At 37.7% G+C, this 26,601-nt stretch overlaps 1 protein-coding gene and 1 pseudogene across 1 annotated transcript; both read right to left on the bottom strand.

The window, feature by feature from the left end:
• Positions 1-29: 29 nt before the first annotated feature.
• LOC102308852 lies at positions 30-2,634 on the bottom strand (annotated as a pseudogene).
• Positions 2,635-5,511: 2,877 nt separating this feature from the next.
• On the bottom strand, positions 5,512-24,872 carry LOC102308536 (mucin-2). Its single transcript, XM_042217952.1, has 45 exons — positions 24,824-24,872; positions 24,499-24,543; positions 24,124-24,349; positions 23,475-23,604; positions 23,307-23,370; positions 21,203-21,285; positions 20,822-21,017; positions 20,520-20,645; positions 20,304-20,424; positions 20,048-20,183; positions 19,882-19,959; positions 19,723-19,792; positions 19,483-19,620; positions 18,840-18,989; positions 18,595-18,689; positions 18,232-18,364; positions 17,848-18,091; positions 17,674-17,714; positions 17,463-17,551; positions 17,167-17,321; positions 16,954-17,092; positions 16,563-16,667; positions 16,121-16,315; positions 15,864-15,936; positions 15,587-15,756; positions 14,653-14,809; positions 14,250-14,354; positions 14,024-14,165; positions 13,871-13,899; positions 12,153-13,292; positions 11,988-12,062; positions 11,616-11,822; positions 11,244-11,485; positions 10,950-11,136; positions 10,650-10,872; positions 10,280-10,452; positions 10,062-10,131; positions 9,194-9,303; positions 9,057-9,088; positions 8,761-8,914; positions 6,844-6,881; positions 6,616-6,723; positions 6,278-6,317; positions 6,055-6,163; positions 5,512-5,855 (listed from the first exon to the last, which is right to left on the bottom strand). The coding sequence occupies exons 1-45, from the start codon at positions 24,870-24,872 to the stop codon at positions 5,693-5,695; spliced, it is 6,555 nt and encodes a 2,184-aa protein (XP_042073886.1). The 3' UTR covers positions 5,512-5,692.
• Positions 24,873-26,601: the final 1,729 nt, after the last annotated feature.

The raw sequence follows: 26,601 nt of genomic DNA, 5'->3' as shown, positions 1-26,601 counted from the left end.
GTTTTAATTTCAGTGTTGAAAGACTGTCTTCACCTACAAATGCTGGAGGAAACAGCTTGTATTGATGGATCCTTTTTAGAAAATGTAATTATTACTGTCCAGTTGAAGCCCTGCATGTGTCCATAAACGATTAAACCAGCAGTTATTAACACAGGCAACTCGAGAAGATTCATTTTAATGAAAAGGGGAGGAGGACAAATTACCTGTAATGCTAGGTATGTACATTTACCAGGGACAGTGTACTGTTTGCCGTCAAATGTTGACACAAACTGACCTTCAATCTGACATTTAATTGGGCAGTTTTCAGAGCAACGCCACTTCCCACCTTCACACAAACTGGAGACAGGGTTGATGAAGAGGTTTAAATAATTTCAATTCATTATTCACAAAAAAATCCTCATAAATATAAATCCCTTTATCTGGGTCCTTACCATGTCTGACACTTGGTGCTACGTTTCTGTCCAGGTCCTGCCAGCAAACACACAGGTGCAGTTTGACACATTCACACAGTGGAAGCCATCCAAGTGATCATTAAGCACTTTGCCTACGCACATGTTCAGGACAGCCTTAAAATGTGGCAAACAAACAAACAACAACAAGAACAAAACACATCAATGATTTATACCCTGGGGAAATTCTGGCAAGGCTCACCCTCTGGGCAGACGCAGGAACTGGTGATATCCTGGCTGGAAAAATGGGGGTTTGGGTTGGAGCAGGTAGGAACAAATGCAGCACCCTCTTCTTCATAAAGCAGTGCTCCCGGACAAGTTGGTCGAGTTACATTCATCCACCAAAACAGGGACAGCTACATCAAATTATGGTGGGTACAGGATATGCCACCTATTGTTATTAGTATTAGTATTTTAAACAATTAGTTACCACACTGGGTCACAGATCTCCATTTCTCCCACACATTACTGCTTTTTCCACAGTGCAGAACAATCTCTCTAATGAAAGCACAGCCTATGTGTTCACTGTTTTCACATCTGTAAATGTTTTTGTGACACAGCTGGAAGTAATGAAGCCGACTTGATTGCAGACAGCTCAAAGTGTAGGAGAAGAAATGTTCACAAACCTGGTAGTTTAAAAGACATTCTTACATTTTATTTGAAAACTGTAAATACAGTTGTCTCAGAAATTCAGATTCATAACGACTGCATAACTGACCCGTTATAGTGTGTTAGTGAATCATCTGTCTATTTTTCAAATTTGTATACAGAAACAAAATTACAAACAAAAAAAACAAGTTAATGTAAACCACGTGAACCTACTGGATTAGGAACAGACACACGATCCCTTGTTTGGCATGTGTCATCTGTAAGCGTGCTCCCTCTGATCAGCTGCTGCTCATTGCCTAGATTCATGAAAAGGTGCATTCTTTGAGCAAAGTGTCTGTAAACAACTGTTATCATTTGCAAAGAAAACCTAAAATATTCCTATAAAGTGTCTGGTTATCATTTAGGTCACACCTGTTACGTTGCATTTTCCACACAGTCCAGTCATGTCAGTGCTCAGCTCCTGCTCCAGCTCAACCTTTACAGCAGATCAAATATTAACTTTAGGAGTTGCACTTATTGATTTAAAATGCATATATGTGTGTGACTGTGGTTAAGTTTTCCCTCACCTTGAGAGTGTCTATTCCTCCAGCTACACACCAATCAAAACTGCCTCTACAGCTCTTGAAATTAAATGCAGGAACGTGACTTAGAATTGGGGAGCACAACAGTGTTCAGCAGTCAGCAGTTAACACCTCAAAGTGTGAGGGCCCTTAGGCTGTATTCACCAGTTGACTGAGGCCTTTATTTAAGGAATTTGCAATATTATCTCTCTTCCCCTAAAGGGGTACTTCTGTTTTTCCCACAGTCCAAAGACATGCAGAGGGGGGAGAGGCTCTAGCCCCCTCTGTGACCCATGAGTTGAGGAGAATGGATAGACAGATGAAACAAAGATTAACTACCAAAATGGCGGGAAGAGAGAAACAGCTTGTCTGAAGCATGCCAGTGTTTATCGATTATATGATAATGACCCAAGGCATACTGCAAAAGCAACACAAGGGCTTCTCAACGCAAAGAAATGGGATATTCTTCAAAGGCCAACTCAGCCACCTGATATCAACCCCACAGAGCAGCTTTTCAGTTTCTGAAGACAAAACTGGAGGCAGAAAGTGGCTGCAGTAAAGACCTAGTATCTCAAGAAAGGAAACACAACATCTGGTGACTGCAGAGGATTTTTATCATTCTTCCAAAATACTGTTTTAGGGGATGTATAAACACTAAGAGTAAAAACCCCAGAAGAAGATTTAATATGTACAAAACTAAGCTAAAAGATACAAAACATCTACAAAGACATGAACGTGCAAGAAAAAGAAAAAAAAAACAATCTTAGTCCAGGGATCTACCTTGGAGATGAAAGAGTGCTAACCTTATTCCTCATCTATACCCAGAGGCCTGTTGTTTGGGGATTTTGGCTTGTGTTGCTAGTTTGACTTGCTTAACTGAGATAGTTGTTGTTAAAAAACCCAAATGTAACAAACTTAGCAAAGTCATATATGGTCTACATGTATATATACAATTGCGCTGAGACATAAATAAATTGGGATAAATTGAAAAGAAACAGTTATACCTCTTCTCCCATCACGTTCTGAAAGTGAAATCTGATCTAACCTGGGCTACACCCCGGGTCAAGACAACCGCAGCTCCAGTTTTGTTCTAAATCGTATCCTCTTACCTCCTTCTTTTCTGATGCTTCCCTCAAGACGTAACAAAGAAAGTGAATTCAATTTAGCTAGATTACATATTGTGTGTTTTGCTTTAAGAAAAGAACATTTGTTATTGTATAAGAATGAAACCTGCTAATCTGCTAATTCAGAAAGGCACAGTCCATTCTTCAAACATCACTACCAATTACTTTTATCATGTTATTTGTGTTATTTAATTTAAATGACATCAAACTGATCAAAAAATATGTAGCTTGCAGCCAGTTGTAGATGTTTTGTTGGAAAAGTATACAAATCTTTCAGAAATAAAACAAAGATTCAAATGTCCTAGAAACTCTTCTTTTCAAAGACATGACTCATTTCCTAAATATAAAAATAGGCTCTTACTTTGATTAGATCTTTGTTTTGTCATATCTTTTAGCTTATAAAATAGTTTAACTTTTACCAAAAAAAAATATGACTAACAGTAAATTTGGTAGCATTAAATATTATATTATATTAAATTATATTAAATTATAAATTATATTATATTAAATATTATATTATATTAAATATTATAATTAAAAATTCCAAAATTTTTCAAATTTGACATACAGCTAATTTCACTGACATGATCAGACACAAACACGTTGTTTTCAACTAAAAAAGAACCAAAAGAATTTCAATTAAATTATTATAATAGCATGCTGGGAGTGCATGTATATCATACAGCTTGATAGTTGGTGATTGGTGGTTTCCTTTAAGGAGGATACTCTTACCATGCAAATTAGTGACACTAGCTGTCATTTAAACTACACTATATATATATATATTTTTTTTAGAAAGGACTGACTGTGACCACAGTTCACCATGCCATCCACAAATCTATCATTCATTACATATTTCATCAATAAAGTGCTAAACAGCCTGCTGCATATATTACAGTAGTGTAGATTGTAGTTGAAGAACTAGCCTTACCAACTACTGCCAACTACTAAAAAGAATTTCATGTATCATGAAACAATGAATGAAAAAGAAAGATGACACAGGACTGTTGAGCAGCTAGAATCCTACACCTGGTGAAAATGGGAGAACACTGCTCTTTGAAAGGTCTAGAAACTCATTTCCTCAGAATCCAGATGTTTATGGACTGCTGTTAAAAGAAGAGGGGGAGCTACGTAGTGGTAAACATGGAGATGCGTACGTTTTCTCAGTTTATAAATTTAATGTTTTCTTTTGAATAAACTATAAGCTTTTGAGATTTGTGAATGATTACTATACGTCTTAACATTTTCAGAATTTGTCATTTGTAATTTAAAAGGTATACTGAGTTGTGCTCTACTACTATCAAAAGTTCAAAGCTTTTCCTACTTTCTAACCGACATTTTAAATGTAGGCGTGTAAAAATGTGTTTTTGATGTCTCAAATGAAAAAGAATATTCTACTTATCAAATACACAATTTTGTTTTCAGCAGGTACCTTTAAATCATGCCAATTTCAAAACTCTCTGACCCTACCCATGGCCAGAGGGTGTTGACCTATCTCCTTGTCCGAAGATTTCTAAACAGCTCCAATCCATGTAGTAAATGATGAACTAGACCGACTCCTTACTCTGCAGGACAACAATCTTTGGAATTCCACTTGACCACTTAATGATAAATGATTTTGTTCATTCAGTCTGACCTTGATAACTTAAGGTAAAGGTTTTCCACTGAAGGCCTGATGGGAGGTCAACGGTTGCTTTGTGTGTTTGAGTAAGTATAACTCAGGCACGATGGAGGTATTTGTTCAAAACCAAAAGTTTTATTGACATTAAGAAGTATCATACTCCAATCTGGTAAGGTAGGTAAAAACAAGCATGTACTCAAACACGGGTCATCCATGACTAAAGGCTGGCAACTGGAAAAAGAGAATGCGTTGAAACATTCAGAGTATTGCCAACACCAAATGCTGGATATTAATAAAGGCTTTAAAGCAAGACCTGGTAGCAATATTAAGACATACTTTTGCACTTTTTCTCAACGGGTTATTATCTGTGGGTAAACTTCATTTCTTATTCATTTAAAAATTGCAAAATGTGAACATGTCTAAAAACCTTCTACAGAAACCTTTTGTGAAACATTTAAACTATAAAACTAACATGTGCATAATTAACTCGTTCAAAATGTTCTCGTTCTCTTAACTGGGACTAGTAGGTTTGAGTCTATTACTCCAGTTCTTTCTGACCTGCACTGGCTCCCCATTAAATATCATATTGATTTTAAAATCTTATTGCTCGCTTTTAAAATCATAAATAATACCGCACCCAGCTGTCTTACTGATCTCCTCAGCTTAGATCAGCAGGCCAAATGCTCCTGGTGCGACCTAGATCTCGGCTTAAGACCAGAGGTGACTGTGCATTAGCCTCTGTTGCACCCTACCTCTGGAATAATCTCCCTCAAGCTATTTGCGCGTCTGATTCAACTAAATCTTTTAAATCTCAATTAAAAAGTTATTTATTTAGCCTATCCTTCCTGGCTTCCTAGAGCTCGCATTTGTAAGTGTGCTGTAATTTATCTTTTTGCTCTGATTAATGTTTATAATGATTTCATTTCATTTCATTGCCTTTTGGCTTGTGCCTACTGTGCCTGTTGTATTCTTGGTTAGTTATGTCTCCCTCCTGTCAATATATTTGTATATTTTATTGCTTTTATTTGGTTCTGTGAAGCACTTTGACATACCTCTGGTTTTTAAATGTGCTATATAAATAAAATTGTGTTGTATAATTTTAAAAAAATACACTGAGACAAATGGGTAGGAATCGTGATGAAGTTTATTATGGGGTTTTTACATTCAAGAAAACAGAGAATACATGCCTTCATAATAGCAAATCATTCACTTTTTTTTTATATAAAACTGATTCAGCATTTAGTTAATATAAGGAACAACATTTTAATACATTTAGTTTTCATGTGACAGTCTAATGGATAATTCTTTCTTTCATCTGAGTTTTATTTTTCAGCTTGAGCCAGAAGATCTACAAGCACAGCTGGTGATGTGCTTGTAGTAGTATTGTCTCGTACTGAGGTCAGAGCAAAGCAGAGTCACGGGCCTCCTCTCTGATATCCAGTCCAGACAGCATGTGTTGCGCTGCTCCAACAGGTCACCATGTAACTCCACCCTGTTGCAGAGGAGAATGGGAGTGGGTGAAAGTGGGATAGAAGAGAGAAACAAAAAATCTAAATTTCAGAAAAATATCCAAAGTTCGCACAGAATTCATACAACGAATCTAGATGCACTTTTCTTTGGTTAGTGATTATGAAGTGAATAACAAGGGCCTCAAATGCATTAATTTGCATCATCACTATTGCTCATCGTACCTTGGCTGAGATTCACATTTCCCCTGACACACAGGCATCTGCATGACTGTGGTGCAGTTATCTACGGTGATGTTGAGGGTGGACATCCTAGCAGCACAGCCCTGGTTACCTGAAGTTTGAAGTAACAAAGTAGAGGTGGAACAATGTAAAGAGTGTGAAATTAAAATAAATAAATTATAGCTTTCATTTCTATGTGAAATGTTAGATTTAGGGTCTGACTTACATGTAAAGCAGCAGTGTTGGTCATCCCAGATTCTGTCCTCCTAGAGAAAAAGCCCCACAAGTTGTAAACATTTTTTCTTGCGCTTGTTCACACGGTATTTAATTGTAGTTTCTAAGCATCTTTTAAGGGTAAGTCTTTCTTTCTCACAGTGCTTGTTCTGACAGTGTTCTTCTATTGTTATTATGTGACATTTAAATATCGAATATAAATAAATTCTAACACTTTAGCTTTGAAAAGCTCTGCAAATAAATGTAAGTACTGTGTAAAGCTTCACTGATATGAGCTTATTATTGTAGAAAATCAATCTAAGATTTTACAGTTTACTTGAACATTTTTACCTCAGAGCAGCTTTCATTGGAGCAGACTTTGGTCTCAGTCTGAATGCCGTCTTTACTGCACTTCAGTGACCTGCAGGGATGGGCAGGATCTGTCCACTGATCTCCCACCTACATGCACAAAGAACATTTTTAATTTAAAATGAAGAATCAGACAATGGTTGACAATGATTAACAATTTCAATCAATTTAGTACAAAGAGACATTACAATAAAATTCAATGCAGCATACCTTGTATATCTTCTCATTATAACTGCAGGTCTTGTCAACTGAAAAAAAAAGACACGTTTTTGTGTGTGTGTTTGACTTTGCTATGTTTTTAACAGCAGACATTTTGATATGAAACACAAGTGTTATTAAGGTTTAACCTAACATTAGTTAATGTGATTTGCAATAAATGTGTGTGCCTAATATTTCATGTCAAAATATATCCTAAATTATTAATTAATTAAGAAGAGGCCACTTTAGGCTTCTCCCTCGATACAAGGGGTCACCACAGCAGGTAGCTGCGTTTGAGTTTATGCTGGATGCCCAAATGGGATTTGTTTCTCCAGCTGGATGTGAACTACAAACCTTTTACATTCAAATGCATAAATCATTACAATATGGAGCCACCTATTAAACAAATCACCCAAACAAATAAATTTAAAAAACGACAACAAGTAACTGACTCTTCAAATATATTTTGGGTCACTAACAACATCAAAGATGCAGCTTCACACAACTAAAATATATCTGCTAATAGATATAAGGTGTTGTTCTACATGTATTTGTGTATTTGTTACTTGCTCTTCTGCGATGCATTATCACATAATTGCCAGTTGAGATTTGGAAGTATGAACATGTATGCCAAGATATCAGCAGGAATCTCTTATCTTGTATATATGATATTTTTGAAGTATTACCAACAACAAAGTTTGTGAAAACTACTCCAGAACTACTTCTTAATGAATGATGATAGCGATAGGTATGGAAACTGGTATTGGTGGAATCATTCTACCATGCCTTTTTTTTTTTTGTTTTTTTAGTTTTTGCTGGTAAACTGGTAAAAATGAAGCTTTGGCTTCTAGCTTGGAGTAATCATTGCTGAGAACTAGAGATCACACTTGTTGAGATTAGACTGTATTTAGAGTCAGGGTTAGTTTGTCTATGCAAATTTTTCCCTTTCACTGTCATATTTTCATCATTTTGTGCAATAAATTCCAACTAATTAAAAGCTGAATATTGTGCTGACATTTTGTCCTCGCTTGGAGACAATTTTTTTTTTAAAAAAGGCAATTTACGAAAAAAATCAAAATCAAAATTTGCAGTCCTGTTTGACCTTATAGTTATGGAATATAATAATTAATTGTTTGTTTTGTGGGGAGGTTTGCAATCATACACTGCAAAATCTCCAGTGTTAAATTGACACTAGAAAGTGTCTATATGTGTCCACTCTTTTGAGTGTTAAATTAACACTTTTGACAGTGTTATATTTCTAACAGGAAGCTAGTCAGTGTTGAAGATTAACAATGACTAACACTGAGCAGTGCTGATTTGCTATCATTTGCAGTGTACTTCAAATATAACTTTCAAATTGAGTGTACAGGAAAGGAAAATACCTGGAGGTTAGACAATGTTAAGCCAGTTCATAATATACCCAACCCCTGAAAAGTAAGTTTACTTACCAGGTAATATTGGAAAATATTGTTTGTTTTTCTACAAAATTACCAAGAAATTATGCAGCGCTTTAAATTACTTATGAAGTACTTAAATTGACTTATAATACAATCATTTGTTTTCTGTAAAAATCTGATTTGTTACCCTCTTGTTCCACTTTACCTACTTTTAAGTATTTGTACTTCATTTAAATATATTGTCATTTTTTAAAGACATTGAAAATCTGATTAATTACAAGTGAATTGCACCTTTAATCATGGGCCATATTAAAGATTGTTACCCAACATACTTATTTGATAAGTACGGCTAATGTGATTACCAATTTTAGGAACAGCGCATTACCTTACTTTGTTGCAAATACATTTGACTAAAGCACATGTCATTACGCAAAAAAATAAATTACAGAAATTCTATAATTCTAAAAGATACTGAAAACTTTAAAAAATCAATCATTAACTGAACTAGAAAATATGAAACACCTTTACTTACCACAAATCGCATCACCACAGCAGGAAGTGTTTATCAAAACTGCATTGGGGCCACAGAGGGGAGCTGGCTTAGGAGGTGGTGGAAAGCACTCTTCAGTCATAGTCTGGTTGTTACATCTACACAGTTTGCAGTTGGACTGCCAGACTTCACCAGGCTGAAACACACATACAGAAATATTTGTAAATCTACACTCAGATCTAATACTAATACGCTTAAATTATTTGAGCTAAACTGTTGATTACAGAATGTGTCACATAACAGCAGCATCCCTGTGGAAATTTGTAGCTTTTACTTACAAGTTTAGGTTCTCCACTTGGTCCTTTGCAATCTTTAGGGGAAAAAGAAAGAAAATCCTTTATTTATCTTCCTGTAAAAGACTTCAAACAAAAATTGTCTAGGTGTCATTGTCATCATCTTAGGCTATACAACTTACAGGAACAAACAGGCAAACAGATGTTTGAGTGATTTCCTGCTCTGGTCAGGTTGCTGGGACAGAAACAACCTGTGCTTTTTTTTTCAAGCAAAGCTCCTGGATAGCGCACGCTAAAAAGCCGGAGAAAAGCATGAAAATGGTGTAAATCTTCAGAATAGTATATGAAGGAAAGACATGTGGAAATTACAAGGTGCAATCAGAAAACAGCTTCCCCAATAAAAATCTAAACATATCTCATTTCAGTGTGGCCAGTAATTTCTTTGAGCAGTAATGTACTACTTCCTGATAGCTTGGTTCTTAGACAGCTGAGTGGGAGTAACAATATGACCAGTTGCACTGGATTTGCTCTATTGGTGACCATTTAACTTGAACTTTATTTTGGTGGAAGAGGATGAAGACATAAGGAGTCTAATCTTAAAGAAGAGGGTGGTTGGTGAGTGAAGATTGTGTTGGGATGGCCAACAAACACATTGTTTCAATGCACCAGACGTGAAGCTGCCAGACACACCAAATTTCATAAGGTATCCCTTAAATGAGATTCCTCAGAAAATTATAGTAAAACTCAGCCTTGAAAATCTTACGTTGATTAAATTCATGGTGCGAAACTCCACTGATTGTCAAACAAGACAGTGAGGTCACATTCAGAACCCAGTGCATTCAAGCATTTACACTCTGGACTCTTAAAAAGTGACATAAAAGTTATTCCAGTTTGACACAGAAGTTAATGCAAGTGGTAAAACTAGTCTAAACCTAGCCTCCCAGGAGGCTTTCCTGATGTGCCTTGGAGAAAACCACAAAGAGATCAGTCTTATATGACCAAGCTGATTAACTTTTTATCTGCATCACACCAAAAGTAAAGTTTCCTAACCCTCCATAGCAGAAGTCATCCAACTTTGTGCTGCATTCTCTGTAAACCAATCCTTCTGGACATGGCACATCTGAAACACGATCAAGGATACTGACGTTAATAATACATCAATTTAAATTAGAACTTGCAAAGAAAGCAAATTTATTCATAAATCACTTAATTTCTAGCTTTACTGGTTTGCCATGTTAATTGTAAGACAAAAAAAAGACGATGCATACCACAGGTTCCATTAGTCAGTCCTCTCCAGTCAATACAGAAACCAAAGCTTTTACATTCTCCTGCAGCTTGCTCCAGAGATGAGCAAGAACCATTTAGGTTCCTGCATGAATCAAACTCACAGTTCTTCTTTTTAAGGTTTAGATCCACGTAGTTGCTGCAGTTTTCAAAGACACTGGAGAAATTGAAACAAAGTGAATTTAAGAATATTTGCTGAAATTATACACAAAGAGACAGAGAGCCACACACTATTACAATTAATAATCAAAATAAAGCAGTATATAACATGTACATTTATCATGAAGTACACTTGAAGCAGTTTTAACACAACAAATCCCTGATTAGTAGGCTACATTCATGTGTGGACCTTACGGGTGGAGTAGAAGTTCACATAATGGGTTTGGAGGGCAGGGAGGTGGAGGTGGGGGAGGAGGTACTGAGGTTGGCCCAGGAAGACAGGGTACATCCCTTGGTGCAGAATTACAGGCAGGCTTCAGAGGATCTGGATACACCCAGTCATAGGCTGTCTTATCACAGCAGCTGTCATCCTCAATCTGCCCTCCTTTACGAATACACGATGCTCCACCACACACACCTGGAGGGAGAATTGATAAGTGAGCTCTGATAAGCTTATACTTCTAACACACTTCTAGCACTCCATCCAGTACTCACCACATTGTCCCTGGGTGTTATTGACGAAATGCTCCATGGCCAGGTTCACAACCAGGGTATAGGATGGAGTGAGGGAGACATAAGAACGAATCTCTGGGAGATGAATTGACACCATGTACCCCGTGGTCTCAAATCTGAAACCATTCTCCTCATATGGTGGTTGGACTGTCACATTGTTCAGTGTAGCCTAAAGTATAATAACATTATCATCAAAATTAGCTGTCTTTCCAGTGAGTATTCTCAGTTACAAACTGCTGTATAATTACTGAATATGGATGCATGATGAAATCCTACCTGTACTACAAACAATTGTGTGTTGATGTTGAGCGCAGCTACATTGTTTTGATATTTCAGAATGAGTCCTTTGGCACAGGAGCCTTGCAGGCCCGGCACGCAATAAAAGTTGTCCACAGCAATGGTCAGATTATGACGTGGTGACTGCTCCTCCACCAAGATGTAGGAGCACTGATCCAAGAAATCAAAGGGTATTCCTTGGAAAGAAACATAGTGGGGATCCCCAAACAGCTCACAGTGACCTGGGAATGGATAAAAACACAATTTGGATTTCAGCTGAAAATAAGAATCTGTCAAAATGCCAACCTGAGCCAGCTGCACAACTCTAATAATGACATTCTGGGTTAGTCAGTCAGTGGTATGGTCACTTACAGTCACATTTCCATGTTTCACAGCATCCATCCGAGACCTTTACGGCCCGTTCTCTGGGACAGGGCAGAGCTGATGACTTTGGGCAAACCACTGGGGTCAACTCTATCTTTCCACCAACACAGTGCTTATCAAAGCAGTCCTCTGACCATGTCTCCCCACAAATCCAGCTTTTTTTACTCTTCAGGTCTACACATCTACAGACTGGTGCTGTGGCAGAAAACAGGGAACACAAAAATACAGAAACATTGATTAGGTTATTCTTGTGAATGACTTCTATGATCATAATAAATGAAAATGTCTGGTTGGTAGTTAGTTAGGTGGTTGTAGACATAGTAAATATTGTGGGAGCTTCTGTGCTGGTAGCAGTCATACCTGACGTTACAGTAGTTGTTGCATTGGTTGCAAACGTGCTTGTTGGCCGAAGTGTTCCAAATGTTGTGGGAAATACTGCCAGAGATATAATATCGTTTAGGTTACTCGCATAAACGACTGCTATGATGATGAATGAACAGTGCAAAACAGATACATAACATTTACCTTGGGAGTTGTTCTGAGGTGGTGTTGTTGTGATTGGGGGTCCTGTGTTAATGTCGGGTGTGGATTCTGTATTAATAGATGAAAATGTTGTGGTGCCTACTGAAGTGCTATGGTTTCCCATTGTTGTAGCACCTGTTTCTGTTATTTCTGTTTGTCCAGACGTTGTCACAGTATTAGTTATCAGTGGCGACGTAGATTTAGATGTTGTTGATTCAGAGTGGGAGGTAGTAGGTTGGGTGGTTGTAGTAAATACAGTGGGAACTTCTGTGCTTATTGCTGTCAGACCTGAGGTTACAGCAGATGTAGAATTGGTTGCAAAGGTGCTGGTGGACTGAAGTGTAGTGACTGTTGGCTGCGTATGTTTTGTCGATGGTGGAGGTGTTGAGACATATGTTGCTATACCTGTGTTTGTCGGCTCTGATTCTGTGGCCCGTGTTGTTGAAGCATTAAGGAATGAAGTACTTGTAGGTAGGTAAGAGGTTGAAAGTACTGTACTAGCAGATTCAGTGGGAGTCTCTGTTATAGACTCTGTTACTGTTGTAGGGTGTGTCGAGTGAGTTGTGGATGTTGAAGAAGTTGACAGTGATGTGGAGAGTGTGCTGATAGTAGCTGTAGTTGTGTTAGCTTCTGTAGGGGCTATTGAGGTAATGGTGGTAGGTAAAGCAGTTGTTGGTTCAGTGGTGTAAAATTCAAATGACCGATTGTTACCGGTCACTGGATCACTGGTAAAAGTCGCCATTGTTGTAGCAGTGGTGGTGGACCCTGTGGTTCCAGTTGTAGTTTTAGTAGTTGCTGCAGATGTAGTAGTGGGCGTTGTTGACCATGTTTCGCTGGTACTTGAAGTAGTCGTAGTGTTTGGTTCAGAGGTGGTGGGGGACCATGTTACAGTAGTAGTTGAAGTAGCTGTAGTTGTTGGCACAGGAGTTGTTAATACAGCAGAAGTGGAGGGCATTGTTGACCATGTTTTACTAGTAGATGAAGTTAGTAGAGAGGTAGCAGTGGGTGTCGACCATGTTTCAGGGGTAGTTGAGACTGTGGTAGTGGTAATCACTGGTGTAGTAGTAGTAGTTGTTTCACTTGTAGTTGAAGCAGTTGTTTTGAGAGATGTTATTAGTGTGGTGGTAGTTGTGGGCGGAAGTGCTGTTGAAGTAAAATTGATAATAAGTGCAATTATTAAAAGAAGGATCCATAAAAGCACATATTATTTAAAAAAAATAATAAATTTCAATAATATTTCCTTGTATTCTCTATCTTTACATTACATATGTTTGCCTTCACTAACGTTTTTTACCCATTATCACTCCCAACTCCTCACATGTAGACACAATTGATCCCATACACATCACATTTTAACATGCTAGGTATTACTTTGTATTTCAGCATAGAAGATAATTTGATAGATTTAAATAGTAGTCGCACAATGTCTGAAATAGAGACAAATTTTCTCTGCTGGTTTGTAATGTAATGTCACTCATGGTTACCAAGGAAATGGTGACAAATCTAGTTGAAGATGAAAATCAAAATTCTCTTTTCAAAATGTGGATAACATGTTTTTCTACAACTAGCCAAGGTATGTTGCTCCCTATGCTTTTACTATCTCTTAGCCCTGATTGGTCAGGAGTCCTGAACAAGCACCAATATGTTGTGAGTTAGAACTGAAAATGAATTGTTTTATCGGCCACGTATAGTACACACATGAATGTATTTTTTATACTTACGGCATTTAATTGTTCCATTTTCACAGGAGCTGAATAAAATAGGAGAGTAAGAAATAACCAGCCGTCAGTGTAACTAACAACACAACTTCATGACGATTGCATGGAAAATGTAGATATTTGCATGCCATATATATTGTGAATGTGTCAACTTACCATTCAAAAGAGTTTATTTTCACCACTTGTCCAGGTCGTACAGTCGTGTCATTAAAATAACAAGAGCAGTTCCTCAATGTGGTACAATCACCAGTATTCTCATCATAGTATGGCTTTTCCTTTGGACATCTGGGGTAGCAGCCTTTTCCCAAAAAGTAAATATACTCAGTCGTTTGTGCAAGCTGAACTTGAACATGTTAGACTATAACTGAGAAACATTGGTTACCTTCCAGCTTCTGAGTGAAGTCTTTGCCACAGGTCAGAATCCTACCACAGGCTTCATAATGCCAGCTACACTGGCCCTTTTCATTGTAGTAGTCACAGTAGACAGCTAAGATGTAAATTATCACAGTTTATGTTTTGTTGTATTCAGTGTTTTGTAACCTTCAAAAAACATTGATCGCATCATGCAGATTGTTGTACATATCCTTTGATAGTGCCATATCTATTGTCGCTCATGATTATATTGACAATAACTAAAATACAATAAAATAAAACTGAATTTAACATTAAGCAATGCAGGGTGTGTGTTGGCAAGAACTGAAGCACAGAAAAGAATTTATATAAGCTGGACTGATGATTGGCTGACGACATGCAGACCTTATGTGGGGAAAAAGCTTAAAACTTACGGCACATATCAGGCGTCCTCCAATCTATGCAGACGTCCTGGTCACTGCAGGCCTCTGCATAAGCTGCCACAGCTGTGCAGAAACCCAGGAATTTCCCTTCAAACTCACAAGAGCAGGATTCCTGCACACAGGCATGGTAGTAGGGCTCTGGATCCACCTGAGGATCAGTAAACATCAGAGTTGGGAAGTACCTGACTGCAAGTTGTACTTCAATCACAACAAAACTGCAGATGTAATGTTTAACTTTTACTGGCATTAAAATCAGCACAAAAACTTTCATCACGTGGCTTTCCATGGTTATTGTAATGTGTGGGTGGCTCAGAACCTTTATCCACAAAGTATATTATAAATTCTCGTGAAAAGTTTATGTGCATAATAACATGCCTTTTTAAGGGGCATGTTTTGGAACAAATTTCAATGCAACACCATCAAAGGCTGGATGCTGATGGCTTAAAGGTCTAGACAAGCTCCTTTTTGTTCACAGTTTGTTGATGTTGAGCATTGTTTTTTAATTTGTGCTCCCTTTCATCTACTAGTTTTCATTGCCCTAAGCAGTGCTTCTGGATATCCATGTGCACCAAAGTGGTTTTCCTTGCTGCACCTAGAAATGCCTTTTAAGGAACTCAAAAATTATTATAATGTTTGCATTACAATTGTTATCAAAAAGCTGTGGAGGAGGGTTTTAAGTTTAAAAACATGTGTTAGGAAAGTAAAAGCAAGAAATGTTATTACTTCAATAGGTTAATCAAATTAGCTGCAATGCTTATTAAATTTAAAAGAGAAACTGTAATCTAATACATTTTGACAGCAACACTGGTATCAAATTTTCACCGTATACAAAATAAAAGTCCCAATCCTCTCTTTGCGACTCTGCTTAAAAAGTAGTTATTTTTAAGCAAGCACAAGCAACTTGTGTGCAATGTGAAGAACATACTTTCAAGTGACAGTCTTTGAAGGTGCCTCCTTTAAGGATCATACAGCGCCTCTGGGCCCAGGCCGAGCAGTAGGAATTGCGTTCACATGGAAATATCTCAGTGGTCACATCAGTACAAGGGGGAGTTGCTGCCTTCCAGCTGTTGCCAAAGGCCATTGGACTAGAAACCACTAAGAACAGAGTTTTGTTTTTAGTTTGAGTGTCACAGGTAAAGTGTTGGTGTCACTGCAAAGACACCACCCCTAGCAAAAAAAGGAGAAAAAACTGACTGGTTTACCTGCTGAGCCACTGATCTGCAAGTCATTCAGCTCATTGGAGTCAAAATTCCCACAGAGGCCACACACTCTGTTCTGCAGGTGAGATGGTTTGAAAAAGAAAATGAGTATAAAAGTACACAGTGGATATGTTATTAATTCAGTTCTGCATTTTTAAATTCTACTTCTCTCCTTTTCAAGCTTTATAGTGAGGATAACAGTATTCTACTACACAAGAATGGTCACGTTTAAAATCCTTCTTAGCATTTTTATTACTCACCCTCCAGTCTGGATGAAGTTCTACGGTGATCCGGGTGTGTTTGTCCCATATTAGAGTTAGACCTTTGCTGGGGACTGAGATTATGATATAGAGTCCCACTGTGTGTATTGTGTAAAGTGGATCTTGTTGCAAAGTCCAGCCTTTTTGGATTTGCTTGGTCACTCTCATGTCATTCAGGATAAGGGTGACTTTGCTCTGGAAGAGCAAGATAGAAGAACAAGATAAGGGATTAGTTTACTGGTATATGGGCAGCTACCTCATAATGCACACCATTAATTCTGCAGCATGTTATGTTCCATGATTCATGAACGACTTGAGTAAATAACCATCCTTTGACTGAGGTTGATCATTTCCAAGTAAGACAAAAAATACACGAATAAAAACTAGTATAACATGACCACCAAATAAAGGTCAAGGAATATTTAGGGATAGAGCCACTTACCTGTAAGTCCAGTATGATGGAGCGTGAACAGGTGAGTGCCTCATCACAGCAGGGCACACTCTCCACTCGGAGAGAAAAGGTGCCGTTTTGACTTCTGCAGTAATCCTGAAATCGAAAAGCATGGTTAAAACTTCTTTATTATATGTCAAAAATCATGCATTTTGTTGTAGTTATGAACAAATGTTTACCATCATGAGTGAAAGTCAACAACTACAGTTTTTGTAATAGATAGATAGAGAGAGAGACCTGGACTTTGTGAAAGTGTATGACTTATATCTCCTACATCATGAATCTGCAACTTTAAAAATAGAATTTACATATCTACATTATATATAAATTTTATATCATGCATGTGAACACATTCATGTTTTTTGATTTTTCTGGCTCTCACCTCTACAAGTGTATACTGGCAGTGTCCACCAAAGCGATACCATTTAGCGTCAAAGGTCTGATAATGTCCATTTCCATAGACTTGACATGTCCCGGGACACGGCTCATCTGTGCAGTCCCACTGACCCTGACCACAGACACTGCAAGATAAAGTCATAACACTGAGTTTACAGAAAAACAAAACTTTGCGACTGAACCGGTAAAGTAGCGTTACCATTTTTTACAGTTGGTTTTAACAGTCTCTCCTGCCCTGAAGACTTTACCACTGTACACACAGGTGCAGTTGTCCCTTGATACACAGTTTCCATGGTGATCTTCATATTGATCATGAGGACAATAACAGCCACTCTCACAAGTCACACTGGCAACCTGAAAATCACACCAACCTGAAAATTACACCTTTGTGAGGAGCAAACGTGTTTATTCTAATAACTAGTCACCCTTTTTTTTAAACAACTAAAGATGAAGCCACATTTACATACAAATGGTAATAATTATAAATATACATACCAGTGGTTTGCTGAGACTGTCGCAAGTTTTCTGAGCTGTGTTAACTGGGTATTCTGAGCAGTGCACGCACACCTTTCTATTCCTGCAGCCTGATGTGAACAAATTCATGTATTAAATATATTTCTGAAAGTTTGATATAATAATATGTTTACTGCCGCGACTCTTGCTCATATAGCAATGTATGTCTAATACAAAAATATAATATATTTACCACAGTCCTTGGAGCACTGCAGTTCTCCATTCTTACAGTTGCTTTTGAAAACACAACATAAGATTAATAAAACTGGAACCATTGTATTTATCATACACCATCAGTTTCATGCTAATACAAAATGTATTTGATCAATTTGAAATTCCTTAAAAAAATCTTTAATGATCAACTCACCACTGTCGTCCATCGATAACAACAGGCCCTGGTGGCGTTATACCACCGTGATGATGGCATACACATTCAGTCTTTGGTGTACAGATTTGTCCTTGGTTCAGGTGGGTTCCTTCTGGGCAGCCACAGCCCTCCACAGGAGCGTCTTCCTGCCCACAGCGAGGATCAGGAGCAGACAGGGAGCGGCATGTATGGTTGCAAGCTCGCACATTGTAGGAGAACTCTTGGTTCTTTTCACATGTCAGTGCTGTGACAAAAATATTTTGATTCACATTTAATAATCTGCTTATACAATGCATCCTGCAAAAACAAGGCAGAAACTGCCTACATAAGACTATAAGTCGTGTGCAGTAAAAGGAAAACATATTTGCATTTTTAAATGCTTACAGCAGTTGGTAGCCTTCCTCCAGTCACCAAGTTCAACTCCAAGACTGGCACATGCTTTGGCATAGTTGCCCAGAGCAACACACAAGCACTGGACCAAATTGGTACCACAGTTACAAGTTCTTAGGATGCAAGCCTGTAAAAATATAGTCGAAGAGTGGAGTAGAAATATATGCACCGGGGTAATGAGTCAAACAAAAATGTATGCATCTGTATGATCAACATGTTCGCCTTAAACTGGTTTAATTTTATATGCATAATGCAGGTTTAAGTTTTCAACTTGTTATAAAGTTATAAATCAATATGTCAGCACGAGTTAGCTTCAGCAGTTTCTTCAGATTTGGTTGAGTAGTAAAACAATCTTACCGTATGGAACTGATCAGTTGGGATGTAGCCATGGCACTTTGCAAATATCCCAGCTGGGTTGTTCAAGACCGAACACTTTTCATCAGCAAATATTTCTGCAGAAATACATCAAATGCTAAAATAAGTAATGATTTTGCAAAACAATTTAGTATAAAACAGTTTTCTGTGTGTTAAAGACAAAATATAAAAGCATCTTCTCATCTGTGAATTTATAGGACAGTCTACTTTATATGACTGATTGATACCGTTGTCGGTATTAATGCAGGTTGGCGGTATGTTCGGTGTACAACGGCCCACGCTCCAGGACAGCGCAAAAGGTTCAGGTGAGTTCTCGATGATCCCGCTGCTGCTGGTGAAGTCATCTGTGGTGTCCTTGTTGTTGTTGCCACAGAGACCTGAAAGACAGACTTATTATTTTGTCTCAGATTTTTAGGACATTTCCTGCTCGGCAGCCTCCAGTTTGCATAAATACATTTTTATGGTAGAAAATTTGAACATTTATAATGTTTGCTGTGAAAACTGCACATATTTAACAACTTGTAATTTAAGTGCCATTTCTAGAATTCTGTCATATTTGGGTTTTTGTGGTACGGCTTGTGATATTTAAGTGAAAATAGCATTTTCTTTACTTTTGTGACTGAGAATTAAAAAGTATTCTGTATGTCAAAATTTCTGCTGTGAAATCTTTACACAAATTGGAAGAACTGAGCAGAAGGCTTGGTTGTTTCAAGACAGAATAAAACGCTTGTTAAGCTACAACAGTCACATAAAGTTTAAAGTTTGAACTAGAACATTTTTCTGTTTTACCAATAATTTGACAGTTCATAAAATAAATCATGATAAAAGTAATTCCAGGTTTAGTGTGTATTTGTAGACTAATGTACTAACCTGAAATCGTGCCTGTGTGTTTTCCTGGTGGTGTAATGTAAAGTTGGATTTCAGGAGACACCTGGACTTGGATCTTCATACCAAAGGATGTATGGACTTCAACATACATAGAGGACTGCCAGAAAACCAGGGCATGATCTAAAAAGTGAGAGAAATTAGTAAGAGATTTGGTGTTTATGTATCGAAACCATTCAGTATATATTATGAGGCTAGCAGACTAACTAGCATTCTTTTACCTACCAGACTGATGAAGTTCAGTAATTTCTTGGTCTTCAAATGTAACCATGCTGCGTGTGAATGTGTACTTTTCCTGCAAATTCCAAATGATGTGCATAATCAGGCTCATTTTTCCTCACTATTAATTGATTTGATAGTTTGTGTAGTGTGTGGGATATATACCTGGAAAATCTGGAGAACGACTGTTTGTATAGATGCATGCTTCCCAGAAAATCCAACATTTATTGTCCAGTTTAAGCCCTGCATGTGGTCATGAAAACAACATAGCATCACAATCATGCACAGTTGTCCTAATGTCACATATTTGTGCTGTAGGCTGTGTGTTTACCTGTGAGGCCACATATGTGCATTTACCAGGAACAACATATTTTTTGCCATCGAATGTTGTTACAAATTGCCCTTCAATGTCACATCTGCCTAGGCAGGAATTCTCTGAGCAATTCCATCCTCCACCATCACATATACTAAGGACAAAAGTTTAAAATGTGTTTTAAAAACTTCTAAACACTTTTATGATTCTAAAGTTAAGGGTTTTTATGTATTAAAATTCCAGTATTATTTTATTTTATTTTTTGGCCACTTACCATGCCTGACACTTAGTGTTACGTCTGTCTCCAGTTAAGTAAGTCCTACCAGAGAAGACACAGGGGCAGCTAGGCACACTCACGCAGCGGAAGTCTTCTGCGTGATCATCAAGCACCTTACCTACAATATAATTCAGTAAATTTTTGATGATGAGTTCTGATTAGTTTCATGTGACTTACCAAGGCAAAAAACAAAATACAGTTCATAGTATTCACCCTTTGGACAGACACAAGTGCTGGTGATAGCCTGGCTGGAAAAGCTGGGGTTAGGGTTGGAGCAGCTGGGAATAAATGCATTACCCTCTTCTTTATAAACCAGGTCTCCAGGACACGTCGGCTCAGCTGCATTCATAAAAACAGAAAGGTAAATCCATCATGAAACTAAATGAAATGTCAGTTAGAATTCATCCTTTATCCGTAAAAGCATAAAAATCCATAAACAAACAACTTTGCGACTACTATTATGAAGCTTTTAACTCTCTTTAAGACTTTAAGAATGATGATAAATGATCACCTACCACATTTGGTTATAGCTCTCCATTTCTGCCACACATAGCTGTTGTTTCCACAGTGCAGGGCAATCTCTTTGAAGAAAGCACAGCGAACGTATTTGCTGTTTTCAAAGCTGTAAATGTTCTCTTCACAGAGTTGGATATAAAATGGTGTTTTAACTTGCAGACACTCCAAAGTGTAAGAAAAGAAGTTTCTGCATACCTGCAAATATCATTGGAGGAACATTAACATTTTAGACTAACATCTTTTGTACGGCAACATTTATACAATATGATTATATAACTGATCGATTCCTGAAAACATGAAAACAAAAACAAACGAATAAAGAAAAGTGGATTTAAACTATGAAAATGATTGAAAAAAAAACTATTGTAACATCAGCTTACTTGGTTAGTGACAAAGACAGGATCTCGCGTTTGACACGTTTCCTGGGTAAGCTTGCTCTCTGTTATCGGCTGCTGCTTGTTGCCTGTTTTCACAAATAAAATGTGCATTCAACTTTGAACAAAATATGCAAAAACAAATGTTTTATATTCCTAGAGATTGTATTTATCTTTTTTCATGAAAGTATGATACATAGAATTTTTAGAGCAACATACTGTGCTGGAAGAAATGGATGACAGCAGTTAGGTAGGGTCTTGTGCATGTCAGTAAATTAATACCAAATTACTTTCTGTACCAATTACAACATTGCTGCAGACTGAAACAGCCAGAGTGCTGGCCAGACTAGAGCCCAGAACACTGAACAAACAAGTGCATATGGCAACAAAGGCCCAAAGTTGAGCAACTGAAAACTACTTAAAGCAAGAATGAGAAACTATTTCACTTTTAGAAGTTTTCTTCTTTTTCTTCTTTTGAAATGGCCTTCCCAAAGACTCAGTCCGACTGAATATGTCTGGACTATGCTTAAAAGTCCATACCAGGAAACCAGAGACGAGGTTGTATAATGTATGTAAAACTGTCCTAATTTTCCTCTTATTTACATCTAGCATAACCGATACTATATATTAATTATAATTACTATTGAATTAAGGCCTATATTAACCGCTATTTCAATTATTTCTGCTACCACCAACATTACCATACCAGCTTTATTTATAAAGCACTTTAACATAAAACCAGGGTTCACAAAGATCTGTACATATACAAATAGCATAAACAAACAAACAAACAAACAAAGAAATACATAAATAAATAAATAAATAAATTGAGTCAACCTCTTAAAAGAGTGCCAAAGGCTTCAGCAAATAAATATGTTTTAAGAAGCGTTTTAAACTCAAGGGCATATCATTCCACAACTTTGGAGAAGCTACAGCAAAAGCACGGTCACCTCGAAATTTATACTTAGATTTTGGTACCTTAAGGAGCTGATTGGTGGACCTAAGGGAGCAGGCAGGTGTATATGGCTGTAGTAGCTATGAGAGTTGGGGGAAGGGGGCATTTAGAGATTTAAAAACAAATAAAAGAACTTTAAAAATGATCCTAAAATGTACAGGTAGCCAGTGGAGTGAAATTAAAATGGGGGGTTATGTGCTCAGACTTTTTTGTTTCAGTTAAAAGATGCGCTGCAGCATTTTGCACAACCTGCAGATGCCTAATCACTCATCACTAACCCCACAATAAAGTGCATTACAATAATCTATCCTAGATGTAACAAAGGATTACTGTCTCAAAAAGCTGCTTTATTAAGATGGGCTTTGTTTTGGCTAATTGCCTCAAAGGACAAAAGCTAGATCTTACACAGCTCTGACCTGGCTTTCAAGTTTAAGATCTGCCTCCATTATAACTCCCGGATTAGTGATGATTGGTTTAACATACTGTTCCAGGGAACCAAGATCCGTTTAGTGGTCTCAGAAGTGCCACAAAAAAACCATCACTACTGTTTTATGCTCAATAAAATGCAAAAAGTTCAAAGCCATCCAGGCCCTTATTTCATCAAGATATTTAATCAAAGGGTCTACGGAGAAACCATTTATCTTTTTAGGAGGGAAATAAATCTGCGAGTCATCGGCATAACAGTGGAAAGAAATCCCATGTTTCCTGAAAATAGAGCCAAGGGGTAGGAGATATAGGGAGAAAAGAAGGAGGCCTAAAACTGACCCCTGTGGTATCCCACATTGAAGAGAAGCAGCAGAGGATACAAACTCTCCAAGTTTCAAAGAGAAAGTTCGCTTTGCCAAATAGGATCTGAACCACTGCAGTGCAGTACTCATAACACCCACCGACTGCTCCAAACGGGAAATTAACATTTATGATCCACTGTATCAAAACCAGCCGTTAAATCTCAAAGCACGATAATAAACCACACTCACCTGAGTCAGTTGCTAAAGACAAATCATTAAAAACTCTTAAAAGGGAAGATTCGGTAGTATGTAAAGCTTTAAAACCAGCCTTTTCTTCACTTGTGTACAATATTGTGCTGTTGCTTATGTTATTAGACTTATACTACAGCTATTAGTTGTTAGTTTATTTGTGCTGTAGGTGACATACTTGTTACGTTGTGTTTTCCACACAGTCCAGTCATGTCAGTGCTCAGCTCTTGCTGCAGCTCCACCTGAACAGCAAATCACATAGAAGCTTCAGGAATTCTTCTTAGGGATTTATAGATTCTGTACATTTGCCTTTGTTTAGGCTTTCATACATTATGTATCCTCTTACCCACAAACTGTCTATTCCTCCAGGTACACTACGCCAGGTGACAGAAAGTGGAAGCAATGAGCTCCTCAGTCTAGTGTAGATGCCGTACTGAAAAATATGCTGGTAGGTGTGATCGTATGGAAGGGAGACACTGTAAGAAAATACACAAGGGACACCTGCTCAGAAATGATCGGAGGTCTCGCTTCTTCAGTTTTGGAAAATAAGTGAAAAACAGGAAATAATAATACAAAACAGCCTTTGCCGAGAGTGAGAGTATCTAGCGAATAGAATATCGTGTGTTTTTTCATTAAACTCAACCACAAAGACAAACACTTAATAATGCACAGTGTCCCAGGGCCAGAGCTAATAATGAACTAGCACTGATGGTAGAAGTGCTGAAATACCTGCGAGCATGATCGGCTTGGTTAGGTGGTTGAGTATGAGTGACATTTGAGTTAATGAACTAAAGTGTCTTTGGACAAAACACTTTGCTGGTGCCTCACATGCTTACGCTAACTGGTGTTCTGGAGCCAAAAAATGAGTAATTTAAGATCAGATGTTAAGAAACAAGGATCAGATTGTGTCTCGTGCAAATGATATTAGGTTTCAAAGTCAAGCAGTTTTCTTCAAATGAAGCACTAACTTAGTGGATCCATATTTGGGGACAAACCTTTTCTTCTCCACCAGGATGCTTCCATTCTGCAGAACAGTCCGGACTTTGTTCATTGTGATCTCGACTTGAACCAGCAGCCCGCTGTCTCCTCGCCGTATGGTGATGTCGTATTCCACACGATTGTGGGTGAAGCGGGTGAGAGTGAACGGGCAATTGGACCTCACGTAGTAACCCAGGCCTTTGAAGGGCTGGACGACTCCACTGCCATACGTCCTGCAAGTAACTGATCATGGCAAAGTTAAGTTGCTTACAAATTTATCGTTCAGAGATGGACAAGGGACCAAGTAAAGTAATGAAGACTGTGTAATTACTGTAAAAAGGATTGACTCTCTAAAGTTAAGTTATCAAGCGACGACACTGACTTATACTCACATTTCTGAGTTTCTTTTGTTGTCACTGATCCACCGGTCCCAAAAACTGAGAGGTAAGGAAAAAAGACAATGTAATAACACTTTAACAACAACATTCAATTACAAGGAAAACTCCTTGTAAATATGAAAATACAGTGCATCATACTGTAGACAGGACAGTATACATCAACATTTTTTCTGCAATGTTTTTCTAAGATATAAAGAAGGAAAACCATAGTAATGCATGAAATCAATATATAACAAATATTTACACTGCTTTGATTTGTTACTTATTCTGCTTAAAATAATTAATTAATATTCAAAATATATAAATAAATGCATGGTACCTGAGACCAGTAAAAAACAGACAGACAGCATCCGTTGCTGTGGGGTCATTTTCTTCTTTCTGTGCAAGTGCAACCAAGAGGATGTGCCCAACCACCCCACTCCGTCCCTTATATATGCAACGACCATACATACACACACACTGCATGAATCACCACCACCACAGGGATGTGTGAACTAACATGCACACACCTGCTTCTTTACCAGGAAACTAAAAATTTCAAAGAAAATATGGTCATTATGTGTTAACAAGGAAATTAATACACAATGCTGAAAAAACAGCTCATTTAAAGCATGCCATTATTCTATAATATAAGGTTACATCAAGAATTCAACAATTCCCTGTACTGATATATATTCCTGTGGGAAATTGCTAGTGTTGCGTATCAAAGAATTTGGCAAAGGAACCCAAAAAGGAATTGGTTCACAAACAAGCTAAAAAGCAGAAACTTGAGACTTTAGATCTTGTGTTTCCTTGTTGAGCAGGTGCCACAAATTAGAAGTGCACAAATCCGTGGGGTTTTTTTTTACATTTCCTAAACTGGAAACCGGTAATTTTGTCATGATTCATTCCTTCAGCAAAAAATAAGGTACTTATTACCTTTCCTAAATAATAGCAATATGTCAACTCCATCCTTAATAGTTGAGATATTAAGTATTGCATTATGTACAAAGAGGGATGCCTACTTTTGGCAAACTTCACCAGTGTTGAAGGTCAATACACGACAAACAGAATAGAATGAAAAGTGAGCGCTGGTAACTGATGAGAGTGCATGAACCAGGATGTAGTTAATTATTTTTCATTGCTAGATCGGAGGGAAAGCACCACAGAATCACAGAGATGCCCATCAGATCTTGCATCAGATGACCTCAATAGGTCACGTAATAGGGTGAGGCAAGGTCCCACAGTGGTTTTAACCTGATACCTCTAGTGGTAATGACCCACACGTTTTTCACACCTTGGGTCATGTGGACTTAAAGAAGTCTAGTCACTTTCTTATCCCAGCAGGTAGAATGTGAAAGGCAGTGCACACTCTTAAAAGGTTGCCAGTGTTTTGCAGGGATGCAAAACTATTCAGTGGTAAATATATTTTTCTTTTAGTTACTTCCTGTTGTACTTAGTGAGTTAGTTAGAACTGCAGAAGTTGTTTGTTTTGGGGTTTTTTTTTGAATGTGCACTCTTCTCCATTAAGTGCTTTAGCCAAGTTAGCATATGCACAGCATACTCATCACAGGTGGGACCAGGAACACTGACTAGCTTTGTTCCTTTGAAAACCAAACACAGCCACTACGTATTAGACCTGTGCTTTCATGTAATGACAAGTCACAATGCCTCATCTGCACATGATCCTGGAACTTGGTAATCTGGATTTAAATGTATTCTTGATCGCTTATAATTGCTGTTAATAACACCTCTGCTGTTTGCAGGTACCCAGGCCACTTGGCTTAAAAGGTTGTTCAAAATACTACGGTCTCTTTCCTGTTTTACTCTTTTTGAAAAATCCTCACACAAAGACTGGGGATAGAGTTCTCTTCATTCTTTCCTTTTGTTCCTGTAATTCTATAACTTTACTTGAGCTAGCCTATCCATTCTAGTGCAAATACCATATACAGTGGTGTGAAAAAGTGTTTGCCCCCTTCCTGATTTCTATATTCTTTGCATGTTTGTCACACTTAAATGTTTCAGATCATCAAACAGAATTAAATAGTAGACAAAAATAATACAAGTAAGCACAAAATGTAGTTTGTAAATGAAGGTGTTTATTACTAAAAGGAGAAA

This window comes from Haplochromis burtoni, unplaced genomic scaffold (assembly GCF_018398535.1).
Source record: "Haplochromis burtoni strain Fernald_Lab_line unplaced genomic scaffold, NCSU_Asbu1 Contig_14, whole genome shotgun sequence".
Lineage (NCBI taxonomy): Eukaryota > Metazoa > Chordata > Actinopteri > Cichliformes > Cichlidae > Haplochromis > Haplochromis burtoni.
Note: the sequence above shows the minus strand (reverse complement) of the source record. Positions and strands in the feature narration are given on the sequence as shown.

Coding starts and splice junctions, on each gene's coding strand:
- LOC102308536 (XM_042217952.1), bottom strand. CDS start 24,872: ATGACCCCACAGCAACGGATGCTGTCTGTCTGTTTTTTACTGGTCTCA. Junction 17,322..17,462: donor ACAGTCTCAGCAAACCACTG/GTATGTATATTT, acceptor TGTGATTTTCAG/GTTGCCAGTGTGACTTGTGA. Junction 14,166..14,249: donor CTTCACTCAGAAGCTGGAAG/GTAACCAATGTT, acceptor TTTTGGGAAAAG/GCTGCTACCCCAGATGTCCA.